Here is a 15,770-nt window from a genome sequence, read left to right on the forward strand (position 1 = left end):
ATGTTGGCTACCCCCTAACCAAGTGGAAGGCTCAGTTTATTGGAAACAATTTGCGCGTAAAAAAATAGGGATAGGGCTGTCCAAAGTCTACGTATCATCGATTTTAAACGCAATTTCTCTCAGTAATGTACCTTTCAAAGGAGAATTTCACGTTGGATTGCAAAACATGGTACGAATGCACAAATCAATTGGTATCGGACGAATCCTGATAATACCAGTTGCTATCAGGTATATGATCTAATCCGAAAATTATAACTTAAATAACCTACTTATCACAAATTGCATTTATTTTTTCAGGTAACCAACTGGTTTGACATTTTCTGGCCTTACGATTAACTTAAGGACTAATAGTCAACCTTTGTTTGGTCGCAACGAATAAATTGTGTATTTTTGCTGTGTTTTAGATTCGCCCGCAATAAGTCTAAGCATACCAGGGCTGCGGAGTCGGACTCGGGACTGTTTGTTTTGCCGGAGTCGGACTCGGGACTCGAGTAAGACCGCGTAAAACTACCCGAGTACAGAGTCCGACGTGCGCATGCGCAGTATCAATTTTTTTAACTGTTAAGGCGGCAAAATGTAAGTTGTAAAAGTGTAATAGCAAATGGTGAAATATTTTTAAACCATGTAATGCGGGTGGATCAATTATGACACCAATATGAGTGGATTGCAGAAAATCCACCTTAATGGGTAAAATACAGGCTGTAGAGTCGGAGCTGGACTCGGGTGTGTTTTATTGGCCGGAGTCGGACTCTGGTTGTTTTTAACCGACTCCGCAGCCCTGAAGCATACCATGAAATACCAAAGTTTACCTATTCATGGTTTAAATCAAAATGATTCATATAAAATCACAACCACGCAAGTAAAACTGCACAACCACACCCAACATATTTTATTTCAAAAGGGCATGTTAAATGAATTACTGGGTTATGTATTTCATTGTTGTATGGAAAATTGTTTCCTTTTTTGCGCACTGCGGAATAGCGCTGACTTACTGACATTGCACATCACATAACAAAAACAGTTACAATGAACATTTATATAGATTTTCAAATAAAACTTACAAAAAAACTAAATAAATTACTTAAAATGCACTGTCACAGATGTTTTTGATTGGTTAGAATTTCATGCTTTCATAATTAGTTGTCTGAAGGTACAAAGAAAAAAAGTATTGTATCAATGAATGTAGAAAGTTGGAGAGTCTAACTTTTATGCAAGATAGCATAAAACTATTGACTGATCATCGAACGGTGTATGCTTGCAGTGATTTATTTACAAAATACTGCCATAAACTGAAAGCTAAAACAAAAACATAAATCCCGGCGGCAATAAAGCAATTCTGTCCGTTTTCTCTGTAGAGTTCGAGAATAAACGTTCGGCTGAAAAACAGAACAAAAAATACATCATAAACCGATGACAATATTAGAAGAACATCCTAAACTCCATTGCATTCATGTCAATAGCAATATGGACTAAGCGTAGTAGACCACTTTTTTATATTATACTTTCACATATGTTGATATTAAAATATTAATACTTTTAATACAGTAACCAGTTTTAGTTGGTTAGATATTGGATTCCAAACATTTTCAAGGCTGCATTCTAAAAATATTATACTGTAGTGGAGAGGAGTTCCACAGGCTATGCCAAAAGGGTCAATAAAACCCTCTTGGTAAAATGGTCAATGTTGTGCAAGTTGCAAAAAAACAGGTATCTTATACTAGGCACAATTAGTTAAATCGTCCTAATAACAAGTATCTTTCAACCACAAAAGCCCATAGGACAATTAATTCTATGCAAAAAAACAATTCGGGAACAATCTTGGAAGACATAAATTTATATAACACAATGAGATGTACAGTTCCAAGAAAACATAAAATGCTTACTTGCTGATTAGATCAAATTTTTTGTAGTTAACAGGAAGATCATCGTACAACGCGGGACTGTAGAGGTAGTAGGCTCCACCCATTAAGCACTAAAAAGTAAACATTAGAAAAAAATTGTATAAAGTAAGAGGCAGCTAATGTTGTACTGCAACATTGCCTAAATAAGGGATGTCCAACCTAAGGGATGTCCAAGAATGGGCCGCATTGCCACTTTAAAAATTTCGATAGGCCACAAAACCTCTCAAATTAAAGGGGTAACGTCATATCGTGACGTCATGAAACAACTTAACCTATAAACACCTGCTCTTCAAGAGTGAAGTTGTGCGCAAATTTGCAAGTGATCTTGACCTTATTTTTTTTATTATGGCGAAGCTCGAAAATTTGAGATTTTACATGTTTGGGCTGATATACTTTCTTAAAACGGTCCGCAAAAACACACATCTTGCTAGCAATGATGGATGCACAAAGTATTCGATGGATGTTGAAATGCAACATTAGACTCAATTATAGTCTCAGAAATACATAAGATTAGGCCTACATCAAATACTGCGCATTCTATACGTTTTGATGATAGTCGAAACAATTGTTTTTAATAAAGACTACTGAAAGTTAGAATAAGTGCTGGGCCACACGTAAATATCAGGCGGGCCGCAGGTTGGACAACCCTAGCCTAAATTATCATATAATTTAAATTTTATGCAGAATCTGTGTCCAGTATGTAGAAAATAATAAGTAAAGCAAACCTTTGCTTGCTTGTTACACTTACCAGCATAATAATTCCCCAAACGCTTGTAATTAAACAGCATTTTGCACATTTCATACCAATTAACTTTCCCTTCGCCATTTTGAAATTGATATGATGTTACACCTACAACAGCGCTAAAATTAACAACACAATTTTAACATACTATTTTTCCAAAATATAAAGCGTGCCGGGAAATCACATTGCACTGCATTAAAAAGCATATTGCAGGTATGCCACAATTAGCTATACAAAACATGTTATATTTTTTTACATGCTGCAGGTGAGGTAATCTTTAAATGTAATTTCATATGTCATGGTGTTTTGTAGTTGTGTAAATTAGTTGTACTTAACTTTAAAAACCTCAATAAGAATTGCTTGTCAAAAATATCCTTTTTAGTGATTTTTCAAGTTGACAATCATATAAAATGGGATTATGAAATGTTCAAATCCAAATTGTAATTTAATTGACTATTTTTAAAAGAATGATGAGATCTGTGCATCGACAAAAGTAAGGTCATAAGAATGCCTTGATTGTGTTTTGGACTGGAAAATTTGGGAAATATTCTATTTTAAAAGTAAATTCTATTTGATACTTCCACAGGTTAACTGGACATTTTTTCGGATTAAATATATATAATAAAAACATGTCCATCAATTGTACGAGTTGGTTTCTGAAGGAAAATGCACACTGCCCTTCAAATAAACTTTGGTTAATATTTAGTGCTGTTTTGTAGATCTATAGTTAAGCAAAAATTTTGTTTAAAGACCTTTGTTTTCTACCTATAAGTGACCAATAGTAATATAATAAGGTTATGTATGATGTCAGTTATATGTTGCATTTAACTAATTAGTTAATGTTTTGGCATCAAGATTTACATTATAATTAAAGATTAAAAATAATAATGTTTAACTTTCTTATTATTATTGTTTTGTTTTCAATTTAAGAAACTACGAATATAGAGGTATAACTTTCCTATAATTGCATTTGGAATCCTATTCACAATATATTTTAATGAACTAAGTTATGTTAAATTCAGACTTTCCAATCAAGATCATACAGGTACATGGCCGAAGAAATCAGGGTGGCCAGGCAACTATACAAAAGTGCAATAACAAATAGGATAATCAAATACATATTCATTTTTTTTAGTGCAGGATTAGTTGAAAAAATCACTGGTGCAGTGCACTACCATATTTTCAATAGTTGCTAATTAGAAGTAATGTATCACCATCACTTTTACACACATATTACAAAATAAAAATAACTTAAATAAATATGCAAAATGTCAATCAGCATAGCAATGTTAGCTAGGAAGACAACTAACAATAAAAGTTTTATTTAATTTTAACTACCTTGGACTAAACTTCTAATTATTATTCAGTTTATATGTATTTGGTGCAACTATCAAATGTTTTATAAGTTGAACCTGTTTATACATAAACCAAAGCTCATAATTTTGACTGTTCGGCTATAACAACAGCTGACGCGTATATACTACTAAGCTGCTTAAAATTATGGTACGAACGTAAACACGGTTTTTCATTCATAGTTAACGGGTAAAAAAACAACCAAAACAGTGGACTTTATATTACAAAGTTTGCTAGTTTTGATAATTGTAAAGCTTTTTAAATTCTACAAGTAAACAAAATCATAACAAAAGCTTCTTAACTTTGTACATAAAAATCCGAACACTCGAAATTTCGTCACGTGACTGTCATGGGATAAAATATTTAATATGGTATCCTGTACCCAATCAACTCAAAAAAGCTGTTTTAAACGACAAAAATATTAAAGTTAAGTAACATTTCTTTAAAGATATATAAATAAATTTAGTGTAATATTTTTTTATCAATAGCTATATCATTTATTGTGTTGTAACACAAATAGGAAACCACCTTTCATTTTATTGTGGTAAAAATCTCTTAAGTTTTATTCTTTTGAGCCAAAGTTTTTCGTTTGTGTATTGCAAACGTTTTTTGTTGTTTAAAATTGCTAAGAAATGGGTCAAAAAAATGCGAGTTATTTATTTAATTCCAAACTTACAAAAATTTAAAGTTAACCATAAAAGTTTAAAATGTGGTATTCGGTATTTTGATGTGTTTTTTTTAAATCATCTGACGTCATGTATGTAGTAAAACTTCAGCAAGACCGTAAGATCCATGCGTTGAACTTGTTTACTTTTCATACAATATTTTAAACCAGCTGAGTGCTGATGTGACTGCCGGAAAGATTACAATAACAACACAATGAAGTAAGTTCCATTCCCTAAAGCTATATTAAATATTTGACGCTATGAACTGCCTTAACACAAGGAAAATTATAAACTTTTATTCAGAAGCGTTTACCAAAGAAACCTACCACAGTTAATAAATCCACCCACAATATTTGGGTAAGGGTGCCAGTTAGCGTTTGGGTGCGGGTGGGTCAAGTATTATTAAAGTCATTGTTTAATAAGAATACTGGACCCATCCTAACCCAAATATTAACCCCCACCCTAACCCAAATGATGTGCGTTGTGGTAGAATTCTAGACAAATATTGGTATGCTTTATATTAATTGGTTTTGTGGACAACGTTATCTTACCTTCATTGCAATTCATATGCCTGATAAGAAAAAACGAGGTTTTCATAGAATTGCGATAAGCCATTTATAATGTCCAGAGATATATTACAACACAATAAGATGGACTTTAATAGTTATGCATGTGCAAAACATTTGATTATTACTGCCGATTTTATAAATGTAGTAACTAGTAACCCTGTGTTTCCATAGTGGCCTGACAAAAATCCGTCTGATCAATGACTTAAATGACAAGGAACTGCGCATGGGTGTGATTGGTACAAAGTCTTCATGGCATCACCAATACAGGGACAGCGCATGGGTCTATGTTGGAAGTATGCCCTATGACCTTACGGAGGGCGATGTCATTTGTGTATTTTCACAGTGAGTTACTTTCAAAACACATATTGTAACAATTTTTAGTAAAGTTGGCTTAAATAGTTGTTTTATATTATAATGAGAATAACATTGCTAGTAATTTTTTTGCTGTTTACAGGTATGGAGAAATTGTAAACATCAATTTAATCAGAGACAAAAAGACAGGCAAGTCAAAAGGATTTGCATTCATTTGTTATGAAGACCAGAGAAGTACAATACTTGCTGTGGACAACCTAAATGGGACAAAAGTAAATTAACTTAAGTTTTCAATAGAAGTTTTGCCATCGACCTTTTGTAAGAAGTATTCATTTAAAGATAATAAACTTTCGAATAGTGTATTTCACAGTTTAAAGCAGTTTGATGATAAATAATGCCAAAATAAAGTAGTTTTCTATTGAATTAACAGTGTGTATTTTTAAGATTGTTGAACACTTTAATTTAAATGTTGCAGTTTTTTTATTATTTAAACCTTTGAATCCAAATGTATTTTTCTTTGATGTTTACAGATCAAAGGAAGACAGCTTAGAGTTGATCACATGCTCGCTTACAAAGTTCCGAAAGAGGATGAAGAAATAGACGAGGTTACCATGAAGATCCGTGACAGGGGTGTTGCCCCGACAACGATGCAGGAATATGAAAAAGAAGAGGAGGAGGAAGTTGTTGAAGTGAAGGTGGAAGAAGAGGAAATCGTGATTTCATCTTCAGAGGAGAAAATTGTTAAAAGTATGGATTGTGCTCAATTGAAAACCCTGGTCGCTTTTTTAAATACTTTGCTTAATCATATTTTCTACTAACTTCTGGCGTAGACCAGTGGTTCTCAACCAGGTGCCATTTGTAATCATCAAGGGTGTTGTGACATATTTGGAAATCTTTGTGAATCTTATTTTTGCTTATCTCTTACAACTTTTTGTGTAAGGTTAGAGTGGAATAAGTCCAATTATAACTCTCCAATTATAACTTTCTACGTTGTGTAAAGTTGATGTTGTTCCAGTTCTGTTTATTGTTACATTCTAAATGAATTACGTACGGAAAAATCTTATAGAGGTGCCATAATATATTGATTATTTTTCTGAGGGGTACATCGAGCCATAAAAGGTGGAGGAACAGTGGCCTAAATAGAGAGCATAGTTATTTCTTTCAACACTTTGCTTACATGGAACTGATTTTCGTTATCACTTTTTATATTATGATTTTAAAATTTAGTGTCTTGTTTCAGAAAAGAAAAAGAAGCATAAGAAAGAAAAGAAGACAAAAGGCCTGAGTTTCCTAAAAGAAACGCCAAGCGAAAAGAAGAAAAAGGCTGAATCTAAAGTTAAGTCCTATAAGAAATATTCCAGTTCTGATGAAGAGCCCCCCTCAAAAAAACAGAAGAAAAAGAATTCTCAATCGGATTCAGAAGAAGAAACTAAACAAAAGTCAAGGGAAAACGTTAAGAAATCTAAAAAGAAACAAATACACTATGCATCTAGTGATGAGCGTGAAGCAAAACAGCCAAAGAGAAAAAACAAACAATGTTCAACATCATCAGATGAAGAAGAAAATAAACAAAAGTCAAGGGAAAACGTTAAGAAATCTAAAAAGAAACAAACACACTATGCATCTAGTGATGAGCCTGAAGCAAAAAAGGCAAAGGGGAAATACAAACACTCAAATTCAACATCATCAGATGAGGAAATTATGTTAAAGCATTCACACAAAAGGGATAAACAACACGCCAAACATGAAACTTTTGAAAGTCATTCTGCGAGTAAACACCCAGAACACCATAGGAAGTCTTCACATCGTGATAAGCACGAAAGGCGTAAGATTGACTATAACACTGAACGCTCACGGCATAAAGATCGTGATTACGATCGTTCTGGGCGACACCAACAGAGTCCAACAAGAGACCGAAGGAGGCAAAGGCGTTCAAGGTCAAGATGATTTTATTGTTTGCCTTGTCGCGTTGTTACAGGTCGAGAGCTCTTATCACTAAGTAAAACCAACTGGGTTGGTGCGAGAGACCAGCTACGAGGTTGAATGTATGTGTGTTTTGGTTTATAGTTTGCAATACACCTTACTGCCCAATAAAAAAAACTTTCCACTGTCGGTTAGGCACTTGTTTGTGGAAGTGCTTTTTTATTTTCAAGGCAAAACAGAAATCATTGCACGACTATTTCAATTTACCAAGTAATATATTTCTAGGTCAGTTAAATAAAACGGAGAGAAAAAATACGTTAGTCCACTTTATAGCAGGTAGCAATATTAAAACTCACAATTGTAAACGGCTATCCACCAAGCTCTTTTAATAACATCTTATACCCTTAATGGTAAAAGGTTAAGATAAAGTCATGGCCAAATAGTGGGTACTTCTAAACTATTACATATCGACTTGGCAGTTTGGCACCATACCTCTAACTAAAATATACGTTTACTAATTTATTTAGACTTGATTATATTACAATTTATGTGCATGGTGTACTAAGAATGGAATAGTTCAACAAAATATCAAGCCCATAAACTCGATGTATACCTATTCTCATGGACAAAAACATTGTTTTAGAGATGCAAATTATTTGTAGTTTAGCATAAAAAATGTAAGATATTTTAATTCATTAAGAAAATCTAACCACGTTAAAAGCATATGTAGTCGGTGACTGAACTTTTTGGTTCGCGACAAATGGGTTAAGAAAAGAAACACTGGCTAAGTAAATTTTGCGAAAAGAAAGTTAAAAAAGTCCCCTTGTTTTAAATACATTTAGCCTTTTGGGTTTAAATGCAGGGTGCACAAAACTTTTTGATAAAGGGCCGGATAACTGTTAGGATTTACTATTGTAGGCCGGATATAAAACTTTTTTGCAACCTTTATTAACTTGATACCATTAAATAAAGGAAATATAAATAACTATGCAACAAAAACGATAATGAGCCTTAATAAATTGTTAAACAGTTCAAAAATTCACCAAAATTTAGTTTTAAATAGCATTTGACAACGTTTCAACTGTACTTCTTTAGATGACAAAATAATATTTTTTTTGGTTAATATCGGATCTAAGCCTGCTCCGACATTACTTTATCTTTATTATTAAAATATACCGCGGGCCGTTGTTTGTTTGGCCACCCCTGGTTTAATGCAACTTGCAACCACATATAAGAAAAAAAAACTTTGGAAAATTCGCAAAAAAAACGCAACGTCACGTCACGGCAACAGTAGCAGGACTAAAGGCGTCTTCGTTCAGGGCGTCTTGGTGCTTGTACATCATGCAGCGGAGTCGGACCCGGGCCTCGACAACCGCTTCTCGTTCATCGTGTATGGAAAGGTTGAGGGCCTCGTTTTTTCGCACGATGTCGCGGTTTGCGCGCACCAGTTCATCGCGAATCCGGATCAGCTCCTCGATCTCCGATTCGTCGTCCGACTCGTTTGAACTGTTGCTCTCGGCGACCGTCGATAGGCCTGTGTGAAAGAAAAGCGCTTTAAAAATGTGGGAAAAAAATAATAAACAAAAAAAAGTATTATTTTTTTTAATTTTTAATACTTTATTGCATGTTGCTAAAAAATAACTTTCGAAAAAAGAAAACACGTGTTTTCGAAAAAAGAAACACGTGTTTATTACACATATCGGAAAAACTAATAGAGTCAATATATGTTGCTGAAAAATTACTGGATTTTCGACAACCATTTGTCAACGCGACGTTAAAATAACGCTGAAAGATACGTTTCTCAAATACGGGCAATGCAAATCGAATTCAATAGAGCTAACAGCCTTGAAACGGTCGAGGTCGCGAGTTCGAATCTCAGCACAGCCAGGGTAGTCTAGCAGGCAATCAAAGCTAAGTCGAACGATAAAGTAAAAATTATTAAAACACATGTTTCATGTTTGAGGATATTTAATCCACATGCCCGCGGCGCACCTGGCAACGTTCCATAGCGCACCAGTTAAGAAGCCCTGGTCCACAAACCTTAAATTCTAGCTATTAACACACATGTTGTTTTTAAAAAAGAGCACTCGATTGAGAGGAGGGCCTTACAACGGACTTAGCTTGCCTAATGAGGATTGTATTGTAACAATTCGGAGACTTTCGCAGTGGCGAGTCCTGGTTGCAAATAAATAATTCAAATAAAAGTCCCTAACTTTCTTAAAATATATAGCTTGGCTCTTTGCAAACAAGAACCTGAAATTGGTTTTGAGAGGAGTTGTTTTAATTCAGCGTGTCCAGTTAAGATTGAGCTGTGACACGCCAAAACGAAACACGTAACCGAAACACAGGGAAAAAAGGCGTTTCTTCCTAACGTTAGGCATGTCGTCACTACAGGTTACTCTTAACTAGATCAAACCAAAATCAAGTCCGTCAGTGTTAGATGTTTCGCAAAAATATATTTTTATAGATTCTTTTTAACCAACTTTTCTATCGAATTTTTGCCCTACGGAACATAAAACATCCCAGGGCCATGGGAAAAAACGTTTTAGAAATTACTGGAATAAAAACCTATATTGTTAAAGGTTGTTTCAAGAACTGCAAAAAGCAAACAATTTTTACGATTTTACGCAATATCATTATAATAGGGTTTTATCCGAGCAAATTAAAAAGCAAAAATGTAGTAGACTACTAACCATTGTTGGTGTTATCCAAGGGGTCATCAAGTAATTCACCTCCGCTTAAAATATCGTCAGACGATTCGGTAGCGACTGATACTGATTCCGCATGGTGGTTTTGGCTGACAAAGGCGATAATATAGATACAAATTTTGTTGATGATGATATTATCACACATCTATATTTATAGATAATGACTTTCAAGAGCCAAAAAGTATCATCTTCAGTTAATGTGACATAATGTGATACAGGTTCGTTGATCAAGATGATGTCAACTAACTCTACCTTTTTGGCTTTGCAATTTATTATCAAGCTACATTACAGATCCGTGCATAGTGTATCCAATTCCAAGTGTATATAACAGATGTTTTTAATGTTGGCAAAATCATCTATAACGTATTTTTTTTAATATAAAATCCTTAAAAAATATGTTGGAAGAGCAAATTTATTTTATAATCATTGAGAATCATAAAAGACGCGCCCCACACGGAGTAAATTACACTACACACTACACAAATTAAGGTTATTGCATTACCTTTCTAAATCAGCCAGAACTCCCCTTAATCTGTCAAGGTCTTCGGTTTCCGTTTGAATTCTGTTGATTAATTCCTGCTTCATAACTAGTAACTCCTCCTGTGAGAATACATCAGAATTAAAAATAATTTCAAATGCCATATCAACCAATTTGGATATCTGAGTTGCATTTTTGTGATATTGTACGTTATGCAAATAAAAGTTGATCTCTATAATTAAGAGTTGTTGGAGGATTTCAACACTTTTATACTTAAAATTGAATTTGCACATAAAATCGTTTAAAGAACTTAGAATTGAATGTTTAAAAGCAAAATCCGTAGATTAAAAAAAAAACTTAATTTACAATAATCTTACATTAATTTAAAAAAGGAGGTCACATGGATTTAAAGGTATCTTATGTAGTTTACATCAAGCTCTCCTCTATTTATAAAAACCTCAGGGGAATAAACAAATGCATTTTTTTCAGTTATAAACCTTTGGCGAAACATTTAAAGACAAAAAACATCATCTTACTGTAATAATTTAAAGTTGTTGGAGGATTTCAACACTTTTAAACCTAAAATTGGATTTGTAAATAAAATAGTTTTATTTAATTCCGAATTTTGACCCATTGGCAAAAAAGATAAAAATATCATCTTACATGCTCCACCAACGCTTCTCTTTCTTCCTCCAGCAACAGCTGGATCACCTCAGGGTCATCCTCTTCTTCAGGAAGATCTTCCTCAATGTCTTCATCATCTGGAGCAAGTTCGACCGGCTGATCGTTGTCAACAGACTCAGACTTTTCGTCGCTCTTAATGTTTTCCGACTGAAACAAATCATATTTTTCTAATTTAAAAAACTCATCTAAGTTAACCTAAGTTGTAATTACAGTCTGTGTCGAATTTACAACAAATATTTGTTGTAAAATACTAAATATTTGTAATAGTAAACTATGTTGGAATGATTCACAGTTTATAAACAGGTAACTTATGTTATAACTTATAATAGATGAAAAAAAAAACATACAGCACGAAAAGCTCTGATAACCTAATAAAACCATTTTTTTTCGAGCTTCTGTTTTACATAGAACTACTTTTTTGCTAAATAAAGAACTATTTTTATGCTTAAGAAACTCCGCTGCCACAAACCTTCCGACTCCTGTTTCCGGGACTTGAACCTTGAAGTTTTCTTCTCTCTAGAGTCAGGTTGTTGATTTTCGTTTTTGACTGTTCATTTTCGATATCTTTTTTCTGAAAAATTTTGCAATTTTACCTCAGAAACCTCCCAATCTTACTTAGCTAACAGTAAATTACCTTTCTTTTCAGCTGTGTCAAAATTCTTGATGTTTCCCATAAGCGGTCGTCTTTGGTTTGATCCTCACAGCCACCCTAATAAAGTTACATGCCAGGTAAATACTTGGGTACACTATGCACGGATTTGTAATGTAACTTGATAATAAATTACAAAGCCAAAAAGCTTGAGTAGATTAACATCATCTTGAGTATATATAACATTTCGACATAAACTTTCGATATAATCATCTTCAGTTAATGTAAATATTATTTTTCACCTTTCTCAGGTAATTTAGGTTTGTTGCAATGCTAAATTTGTCATTGTGGTAAATGTAGTGCAAAATGTTTAACAGATATAACTTTAAAAAACGGTTCAGAAAAAAAAACTATATATTGCTATGAAACAATAGCAAAACCTTGCAGGAATAAATATACTGTTAAAAAATTACAATACTGTCAAAAGACAGGTCAAAAGAACACACCCTCATTTGCTTATGAAGGCGATTCAAGACAAATTCCTGTCGAACAATCTCCGCCATTACTTCAGAAAGTTCGACGGGAAGTTGAGGTGTTGTGTCGAAGTTGGGCCATCGCATTGGCTTCACCAACTTGCTGATGCGCACACCATCGAAAATGTCTTTGCTGCAAAACGCCAACTTTTAAACATAACTCTGAAACACTTAACACTTTTCAAACTTAAAGGATGGAAACTGCATTTGAAAAAAAATAGTGCTTTGATGTGTTATTTATAAATATACATTAAATCTACACACTTTTAGGAGAACTTTAAAACTAAGAAAAAAATATAATTTAAAAATGTCTTACAGCTATTTGCATATTGCTTTGTTGTGTTGTTCATAAATAGACATAAATCTATGTATTTTAGACTTGTGGAACTTTCAAACTAAATAAAAGATGCTTTTAAAGTGTCTGACGACCATTTGACAATTCAACATGGATTTTAGAATTGATCAGAAAACAGTAAGTTACAGTTTATCAACAGAGGGATAAAATTAGTATTGACCAGTGTATTAAACTATAAAAACTAAGAAAAGGTTTTACCATCTCTAACAGTCATTTGACCCTTGCATAATTTTTTAGAATTCATAGGAGTACAATAATTAATAGTTTATCAAAAATTAATTTAGGGACAAAGCTAACATCAACCAGTAACTTATTTAAATAGGTTCTGATACTGTGTTTTACCAGTTAAATTTATACTTTCTTGTAGATAGCTCTTACCAGTGCATAAATAATACATTGAGAACCCTGTGACTGATGTGTAGGGTTGGACTCAGTACGATGGAGATGTTCTGTATCGTCATTTTGCTCTGTTGTTCGTGTTTTATGATGTTGTCGAAATGAACAACGAGCCAAGAAATCAGGACCCGGTTGCAGTCGGGAAGCTTTTTCATCAGGTCTTGAAACCCCTAAACAGATTTAAAATTAAGTTACTATAAAAACAATAGAGATCGGCCCATATCACTTTTTTGGACCAATACCGATACCTGATTTTTTTTATATATATACCTGGGAAACGTTCAAAACTTAAATTAATTGAAAATAAAATCCAAATACGATTTAGCTTTATATACCTTTATTAAATAGTAAAATATTATTTTGCATATTAACTTGGCTTGACTCCAAAACACAAATTTTTTGATCAAAAAAATGGGTAATGCTTGTTGTACAGCAAAAATTATATCATATTTTCGTACTAAAATATCGGCCTACATTTACCGGTAAACCGATATATCACTCTATCTTAAAAAAACAAACCTTGAAACCCTAACAGAATAACTTGACTTACTTATAATACAAGGTGGTTTAGGCATACTCCTATAAAAAGACAGATTAAAAAAAAATTGATGTAAAAAAAATTACAAAACTTTATGTGGAAAATTCAATTTAAATCTATAAAATTTCTTCATCGCAGACAAAAAGCTACTTTTGGAAAAACATTTTTCTGTGATTAGTATTTTTTAACTTACTTGAATCTTCTCTGACTTGACGTGTTTACTTGCCACTTCTTCAAATTCCCGGCAATATTCATTTGTTAAAATGTGATCTGGCAGCTCCCGTAGATATGATTTCAACACACCAGCGATCGTATATGGATCGTAATTATTAAGATCCGGAGTCATTTCACTTGAAATTTTAAAAAATAGTGTTGCATTAGTGCTAGAAGTCATTCAAAATAAAAAAAATCTGATTTTTTAATTAAAATTTATAGGTCTAATTATAATAAAATCCCAAGATTTGTCATTTCATTATTTCTAGTATATATATGTATATTAAGGTAAACCAATAATAGTAAATAAAATATGTCTGTTCCAAGAATAAAACTTTTAAGTAGGGTTTTGAGAACTTCCTTTAAATTTATTTTGTATATTTAATTGTTTAAAGAAAATCCGCTTCTCACCAGTTATACTGTTTAATAATGTCGTCCATTTTCGTTTTGACTCCTGAAATGCGATAAATTCCTTCAGAATTGTATCCCCGCTCTTCTACAGCGTCAATACACTCCCTCACCACCGCAGGAAGAGGTATATTGTCATGGTAACCTGTACGCTCCACTGCCTCCAATAAGGGCTTTCCAAATACAGGATTCACAACTTTAAGAAAATTTCAACAAAAAAATTAGAAGAATTACTACATTTTAATATTAAACAATTTAAACAAAACAGAGGATATACTTCTACATTGTTCTTCGAATAATTATTAGTCAGTATAAACTCACACCATAAAGTTAAAGTGAAATATTGATTTCTTGTCTGACAATAATGACAGGCATATTCAAGTTAAGTATTTGACCCATATATATAAATTAAAGCACATCTCATACTTGGTGCTTCTTCTTTTTCAGCCAAATATTCTTCGGTTGGAGTGGCAACTGAAGATAGTCTTTTCTTTGTTTTAGTTTTGTCTTTTTTGTCCCTAAAAAAATAACACACAAATCAGAGTTTAAACACTAAATCAACGACAACAATTACAAATGCATAGTGAAAATGAAAAGGTACTGATAAGTTGCAAAAACCAAAACAATACACCTAAAGAATTAGGATGGCATACTTTAGTGAAACTTTTAAATCGCGAGGAAGACTTGCAGACTTCTTTTTCGCTTCTTTTATGTCTTTCTGCTTTTCTTTAATAGGTTCATCAGTTGGAGATGAAAAAGTTTCAGACATTCTGTTTTTCTTTATGTGCTTTGCTGGAAAAGTTAAGTAAATCGTTGAAGTAAAACTTAAGTTGTGGTAATATTACTACTAAGAAAACAAACTAATGTGTATATAACTAACAACAAGGAACGATTAAAACAGACCAAAATTTGCAAACCTTTTGAAAAGGAAGGCTTCTTGAAAAGTTTAGATGGTCTTGACTTCTTGGATTGACCGGTTTGTTTTGAAGACTCAGACTTTTCAGAAATTGGAGCTTCCTCATCGCCACTGTTTTGTTCTGGTGCAAAATGGTGATATTTACGTTCTTTTTTCTTTTTCTTCAAATCATCACTGGAGTCGGCAGAGTCAGCCATTATGCAGTTTTATGTTTGAGAGCTAGTTTTTTTTTTAAATAAATAAATATCAGTTTTTTAAGTGACAATCAGCCACTGTGAAAAGTATGCCGAGGAAACCTGGAAGTTCTTTTATTTATTTTAATAAAACAACTTTTTCCATATGTTAAACAAGCGGGATGCACCCAGTCCAGTTGAGAATTGTTTTCTCCGTATATTTAAAGCTTTCATTCTGGTTTGGCATGATTGGAAAGTTAGCCGCAGCCATAGCCGCACATTTTGTGTAATATGCACTCAGCCACGAAAAGTAT

The 15,770-nt window shown here is 33.2% G+C and overlaps 3 protein-coding genes across 3 annotated transcripts; 1 reads left to right on the plus strand and 2 right to left on the minus strand.

The window, feature by feature from the left end:
• Window positions 1–860: 860 nt before the first annotated feature.
• LOC146145615 (ribonuclease kappa-B-like) lies at window positions 861–4,219 on the minus strand. The gene is made up of 3 exons (XM_083389867.1): window positions 2,650–4,219; window positions 1,884–1,972; window positions 861–1,376 (listed from the first exon to the last, which is right to left on the minus strand). Exons 1-3 carry the CDS (start codon window positions 2,725–2,727, stop codon window positions 1,238–1,240), a joined length of 306 nt encoding a protein of 101 aa, XP_083245993.1. The 5' UTR covers window positions 2,728–4,219; the 3' UTR covers window positions 861–1,237.
• Window positions 4,220–4,657: 438 nt separating this feature from the next.
• Window positions 4,658–7,573, plus strand: LOC146145616 (uncharacterized). The gene is made up of 5 exons (XM_083389753.1): window positions 4,658–4,880; window positions 5,402–5,572; window positions 5,685–5,814; window positions 6,073–6,289; window positions 6,783–7,573. The coding sequence occupies exons 1-5, from the start codon at window positions 4,876–4,878 to the stop codon at window positions 7,487–7,489; spliced, it is 1,230 nt and encodes a 409-aa protein (XP_083245879.1). The 5' UTR covers window positions 4,658–4,875; the 3' UTR covers window positions 7,490–7,573.
• A 1,166-nt stretch (window positions 7,574–8,739) lies between these two features.
• On the minus strand, window positions 8,740–15,580 carry LOC146145617 (ralA-binding protein 1-like). Its single transcript, XM_083389898.1, has 13 exons — window positions 15,285–15,580; window positions 15,021–15,159; window positions 14,794–14,885; window positions 14,371–14,563; window positions 13,940–14,096; window positions 13,191–13,378; window positions 12,431–12,590; window positions 11,970–12,044; window positions 11,805–11,906; window positions 11,315–11,482; window positions 10,676–10,773; window positions 10,159–10,262; window positions 8,740–8,999 (listed from the first exon to the last, which is right to left on the minus strand). The coding sequence occupies exons 1-13, from the start codon at window positions 15,478–15,480 to the stop codon at window positions 8,740–8,742; spliced, it is 1,932 nt and encodes a 643-aa protein (XP_083246024.1). The 5' UTR covers window positions 15,481–15,580.
• Window positions 15,581–15,770: the final 190 nt, after the last annotated feature.

Source organism: Ascidiella aspersa, chromosome 5, assembly GCF_963924565.1.
Source record: "Ascidiella aspersa chromosome 5, kaAscAspe10.2, whole genome shotgun sequence".
Taxonomy (NCBI): Eukaryota; Metazoa; Chordata; class Ascidiacea; order Phlebobranchia; family Ascidiidae; genus Ascidiella; species Ascidiella aspersa.